General features: G+C 40.7%; 1 protein-coding gene across 1 annotated transcript in view; it reads right to left on the reverse strand.

Annotated features, from left to right (window-relative positions):
• Nucleotides 1-486: 486 nt before the first annotated feature.
• The window catches only part of CHM (CHM Rab escort protein), a 48,093-nt gene continuing 42,064 nt past the window's right edge, over nucleotides 487-6,515 (reverse strand). Inside the window, exon 4 of the mRNA XM_026653001.1 lies at nucleotides 487-615. Coding sequence (XP_026508786.1) covers nucleotides 487-615 — 129 coding nt within the window. The remainder of the gene's footprint in view (nucleotides 616-6,515) is intronic.

A 6,515-nucleotide genomic window follows, 5' to 3' on the forward strand; every position in this document is an offset into this window, starting at 1 on the left:
GTACTGTTTGGACACATTCATTTTACCCATGTTCTTCTATTTACAACTGCCATGAAAAGAGAGATTTTAAAAGCGTCAAGATATTCTCTACGGCATCTTTGCATCTTCTTGGTCTGCATTCAGGTAAAGTACAATACATAAATATAGTAGTTCACAGATGGTGAGCACCTCTAAACACACCTTATTGCTGGTTTCCAATCAGAAATGAACTATTAGCCTTTTATTCACTAAGTTGTCCAACATGTTTATTACATCAAATCTGAAGCGAAGCCAGTAAAGGATCAGCCAGCTTCAACTAAGTACAGGAGACTTAAGTATGGAACTTTTGGAGAGCAATTTATAATACTTAGTTTTTTCATTAACCCAAAAGGATATAGATGAAAGAGAGAAAAAAATCACTTATACTGAGATCACAATGTAATTAATCATTCACAATATAAAAAGCTATACCAAGGAATTTTGTTTATATATCTTCCATACTAATACTTACCTAGCATAACAGACATCTTCTACATGCTGAATGGTGTTATCCTTCTTGTTAAGAGAAATAGCTTCTTCTGTTTCAAGGATCAATTTTCTCCAATCTTCACTGTCGTCTCTGACATCAGTCTTTTCCTTACAAAGAAATATAAGATGATAGGAAATTTTTTGAACTCTACTTTAATTTTTTAATTAAACTTAAAATATTACCAACCTGGATGCTATTGCAAATTGAAAAACTTCAGTTCTGTCAAATTAACTTTCTAGTGATGTTTTTGAGGAAAATTTCCTTTTTATGCCACTGTACAGTTTAAATTTGTAGTTTCCCATAGCTAGATATTAATTCAGTTTAGATAGGAGCACAGGTGTGCACTAATAAAAGTATTTAAAATGAGAGCTGGCATTTATAATTTGTGGTGAAATACAAGGTTTCAAAGTACCATAATACATCTTTTGACTGATTTAGTATTTGATGACTTTCTACTGGAAGTTTATCAAGCAAGTTAAGATAAAAATAGAGACAATTCGTGCATTTTTTTTTCAAATTTGTAGACCTATTTATGTCAGGTAGATGTTGACATGGTACGTTAAAGTGAAAATTCACTTAGCTTGCAAGCAATATCAAATAGACTATTTAAAAAAGAAACTAGTATTACATCTGACAGGTTAGTTCCCATAACTGTAACTCAGTCCAAGGTGAGATTGCAGAATGGGCTGGCATATGCACACTAGCTTTAATCTAGCTAGTACAAGTAAAAATAGCCGTGAAGACACAGGAGCACAGGTTTCAGTGTGGGCCGTACAGGCACAATGGGAACCTTAAGTATGTACTCATGTTGCTAGCTCACACTGAAGCCTGTTCTACTGCGTCTTCACTGCTATTTTTGGCCATTGTAGCTAGATTAAAGCAAGCACTGCAGCACAGGCTGGCATACCAATCACACCGCCAACTCGGATGTAGCCATACCCTAAGAGTCTGATCCCTCAATTCTGGCTGAGAACTCCTGTATTAGAGACCACACCTAGGAATGAAGTGATATGAGAATTAGCTAGTCAGGCTAGACATTTACCTAGGTCAAATGATGAGATTTTAGGAAGAACCCTCTCCCTGGAAAGAAAATGAGTGCAACAGTCTTTTCCCAAGAGGTTAGCTCTTGCTAACATCCTGCTTGTTTAAGTACAAGAGCCATTAGATTATTTTTGGAAGAACACCTGAAACAAAGGACATTTGTCAAATGTGGCAAACAGACACAAACTACTCAGAGAATAAGCAAGATTCCTCTTGATCTTCAATCTGGGCACGTACAAGTTCTCTTTTAGCATCACAGAGAAAGAAGAAACTCATCTTTCCATACAACTATCAAAAGTGGTTAAGAATTGTACAAAACATTTGTCTTATTGTTAACTGAGCCCCTATGTGACATCTTTCATCACTCCCCCAATCACTATTAATAGGTTATGAAAAATCTAAGATATGACAAAGCATCTTCACAAAACTAAGAACCCCTTATTGGCCCTTCTAGTGCAAAGTACTCACTCAGTCTACGCCGATGATTTTCAACCTATGGTCTGCAAACCCCTGGGGGCCTAAGTCTAAGATTTCCAAAGGGGTCCACACCTCCATTCAAAATTTTTTAGGGGTCCAAAATTGAAAAAAGGTTGAAATCACCAGTCTACACAATTGTCTCCAGCATAATGGTAAAACAGGTATGATATATTGCTGATTGTTTAGCATGCTGTTATCCTCATAGTTGTGCTGCCTGTTTTGGTGATCTCATTATGAGAAACAGTGCTAGCATTTCCTTTCAAGTCTAGGTAACTCATTTACTTTGTGCAGTTTGTATGTATATGTCAATTTATTTATAAAGTGGAGCTCTTGGAGAGAGCACTGTGGTGTCTACTGCTTTATTTGGGGGTGGGGTTGTCTGATCTATTGATGTAGCATACTTATGTACTATGGAGGAGAAGTAGGGTTTTTTCTTACTGGAGGAGTACTTCCCCCACCCCCTTTCTAAGAGAAACATTATTGTGGTACAGTATTTTAAAAAGAACCTACCTGCTCTAGACACTTTGTAAAGCTTGCTTTTGTCAAATGATTAGTTTACTCACCTTACAAAGGGCTTTGTGAAACAAAGAATTTGAACAGTCACACAGTTAAAGTGAAAGGTAATGGAGAAATAGACTGCGCTGTCTGTGCAAAAGGATATGGCCAGTACAACAACAGAGAACGGGGCAAAATGGTCTTGTGCATAAACTGTTGAGATCAGCCATCTCTTCCTAGCTGTACCATGGACTTCCTGGACGACCTTGAGCAACAGACTTTTCTCCATTTGTAACTGGGTGCAATTAGAGTGACACAGAATTTGGGGTCTTTTCTTGTATTCAAGGTTTTAGATAAAACAACAATCATGCTCACCCTAAATAGGTGAGGTTGCAGAGGAGATTCAGCTAGGATTGAAAGAGTGTAAAAGGAACGGAAAATATAGAATATATGGTTCTCAATTTCTTAAGCCTGATGGAGAATGCATGTAAATAGTAATTGCATTCTTACACAATACCCTAAGCATTTGGGACAAATTTTTCCAGTGGATTTGATGCTGTAGCTCTGCACAAAGTGCAATTCTTCAAAAATACGGAAAGCACAGAACAAATTAAAAATGATAGTCTCTCAAGTTAGTCACAAATCTGGGTAACCTGTGTAACTTTTCAGTGCCTGTTGGACATAATGCAGTGTCACAAGGGGGCAGTCTTGCAGAAGTTCTTGCAGCTACAACAAGTAGTATCTAGTCTGTGGTTGCCAAGTGAAAGAAAGTGGGTAGCAAACATTGTTAAAAGGCAAATGTATTAAGATATTTGAAGTCATAAGGATAAAATTTTGAACAGATTTCCATATTAAAATAAGGATATTTTTACATTTCCTTATAAGGCAGTTGGTATGCATAGGTTATCTATTTGATGTGTATTTATGCGTTAGTTTATTTTACATGATGTTTTAAAGTGTCATTTGATTCCAACATTTTAAAAATTACTGAAACATTACAATTTCAAGAATTAAAGAAAAAAAGCTACTACATATTATTTCTACTACTATCTGCTAATGTTACAGGGTACTAGAGTCAGGGACACTTGAAAAAGCAAATGTCAAATAAAAAGTGATTGTATTTGTATTTCATCAAACCTGAAAAAAGTTAAAGGGTGTTGTCTGGTTTCCAAATTAATGCACCAAAGTCCCCAAGAAGGACTTTAACTACAGTAATATTAAACAACAGATTTAGTCCAAAGATATTACCTCACCCACCTTGTCACTCTGATTGAGAGCAGAGCATTACCCTTTATGGAAAGTTTTAATATTTAGGATCTCTTATTGTTCAATGTACACTTCCTCTAGAGACTCTTGCAAGAACTGAATGAATGGGAAAATTTTAGGATTTGCTGGGTAGGTTAGATAAAGCTAAAACTTAGCTAAAATGGTTATTCTCTCTGATAGCTATAGTACTTACTAAAAATCACAATGTATTGTAAGTACATTGAAGTTTGAGTTAGTGTGTACACTTATGATTGGGTTTGGGTGGAACCTAATTGAAGCTAGTGGGCAAAGGGAGGAGTTACCAGCGTGGGGCCGCCCAGTGGCCCCACGTTCTGCTCCTTTCCCCGCTGCAGCTCCTGGGAGAGCCCTGCGGTTCACGGCTCTTCCAGGAACCACAGCGGGGAAGGGAGCAGAACATCGGCAGCTCCTCCGGCACGGCTATGCCGCCCCCAGCCCCACCTCCGAGCCCTGTCCTCCAAATGAGACACGCTACAGAAACTGCACAGAAACAGAGAGAAGGCAAAAGGGAAGTGCCTAAAACAGCTGAGAGGAAGACATGTTGCATGGCCTTGAGAAAAATTTGAGAGAATTTTTGGAGTGTGTGCTGGCTGGAAAGAGGCTTGGAACTGTGAGGAAAGAAACTGACTTATGCATTTAACTCCTCCTGTGTTAAGGGAAACAGGACTTTCTACAATCTTTGTAAATAGAACAGGAGTACTTGTGGCACCTTAGAGACTAATCAATTTATTAGAGCATAAGCTTTCGTGGGCTACAGCCCACTTCTTCGGATGCATAGAATGGAACATATATTGGGGAGATATATATATATACACACACACACACATACAGAGAGCATGAACAGGTGGGAGTTGTCTTACCAACTCTGAGAGGCCAATTAAGTAAGAGAAAAAAACTTTTGAAGTGATAATCAAGATAGCCCAGTACAGACAGTTTGATAAGAAGTGTGAGAATACTTACAAAGGGAGATAGATTCAATGTTTGTAATGGCTCAGCCATTCCCAGTCCTTATTCAAGCCTAAGTTGATTGTATCTAGTTTGCATATCAATTCCAGCTCAGCAGTCTCTCGTCGGAGTCTGTTTTTGAAGCTTTTCTGTTGTAAAATAGCCACCCGCAGGTCTGTCATTGAATGACCAGACAGGTTAAAGTGTTCTCCCACTGGTTTTTGAGTATTAGGATTCCTGATGTCAGATTTGTGTCCATTAATTCTTTTGCGTAGAGACTGTCCAGTTTGGCCAATGTACATGGCAGAGGGGCGTTGCTGGCACATATCACATTGGTAGATGTGCAGGTGAACGAGCCCCTGATGGTATGGCTGATGTGAATAAGTCCTATGATGATGTCACTTGAATAGATATGTGGACAGCGTTGGTATCGGGCTTTGTTGCAAGGATAGGTTCCTGGGTCAGTGTTTTTGTTCAGTGATGTGTGATTGCTGGTGAGTATTTGCTTCAGGTTGGGGGGTTGTCTGTAAGCGAGGACAGGTCTGTCTCCCAAGATCTGTGAGAGTGAGGGATCATCTTTCAGGATAGGTTGTAGATCTTTGATGATGCGCTGGAGAGGTATTAGTTGGGGGCTGAAGGTGACAGCTAGTGGTGTTCTGTTATTTTCCTTGTTGGGCCTGTCTTGTAGGAGGTGACTTCTGGGTACTCGTCTGGCTCGGTCAATCTGTTTTTTCACTTCAGCAGGTGGGTATTGTAGTTTTAAGAATGCTTGATAGAGATCTTGTAGGTGCTTGTCTCTGAATGAGGGATTGGAGCAAATGCGGTTGTAACTTAGAGCTTGGCTGTAGACCAGGGGTCGGCAACGTTTGGCACGCGGCTCGCCAGGGTAAGTACCCTGGCAGGCCGGGCCAGTTTATTTACCTGCTGACGCGGCAGGTTCGGCAGATCGAGGCCCCCACTGGCCGCGGTTCGCCGTCCCGGACCAATGGGGGCGGCGGGAAGCCACGGCCAGCACATCCCTCGCCCGCACCACTTCCCGCCGCCCCCATTGGCCCGGGACGGCGAACCGCGGCCAGTGGGGGCCGCGATCGGCCGAACCTGCCGCGTCAGCAGGTAAATAAACTGGCCCGGCCCGCCAGGGTGCTTAGCCTGGCGAGCCACGTGCCAAACGTTGCCGACCCCTGCTGTAGACAATGGATCGTGTGGTGTGTCCTGGATGGAAGCTGGAGGCATGTAGGGAAGTATAGCAGTCAGTAGGTTTCCGGTATAGGGTGGTATATGACAGACCTGCGGGTGGCTATTTTACAACAGAAAAGCTTCAAAAACAGACTCCAACGAGAGACTGCTGAGCTGGAATTGATATGCAAACTAGATACAATCAACTTAGGCTTGAATAAGGACTGGGAATGGCTGAGCCATTACAAACATTGAATCTATCTCCCCTTGTAAGTATTCTCACACTTCTTATCAAACTGTCTGTACTGGGCTATCTTGATTATCACTTCAAAAGTTTTTTTCTCTTACTTAATTGGCCTCTCAGAGTTGGTAAGACAACTCCCACCTGTTCATGTATGTGTGTATATATATCTCCTCAATATATGTTCCATTCTATGCATCTGAAGAAGTGGGCTGTAGCCCACGAAAGCTTATGCTCTAATAAATTTGTTAGTCTCTAAGGTGCCACAAGTACTCTCTGTTCTTTTTGCGGATACAGACTAACAAGGCCGCAACTCTGAAATTTGTAAATAGAGATGACTGTACTTAA

The sequence above is a fragment of the Terrapene carolina genome, unplaced genomic scaffold (assembly GCF_002925995.2).
Source record: "Terrapene carolina triunguis isolate 2854851 unplaced genomic scaffold, T_m_triunguis-2.0 Scaffold131, whole genome shotgun sequence".
NCBI lineage: Eukaryota > Metazoa > Chordata > Testudines > Emydidae > Terrapene > Terrapene triunguis.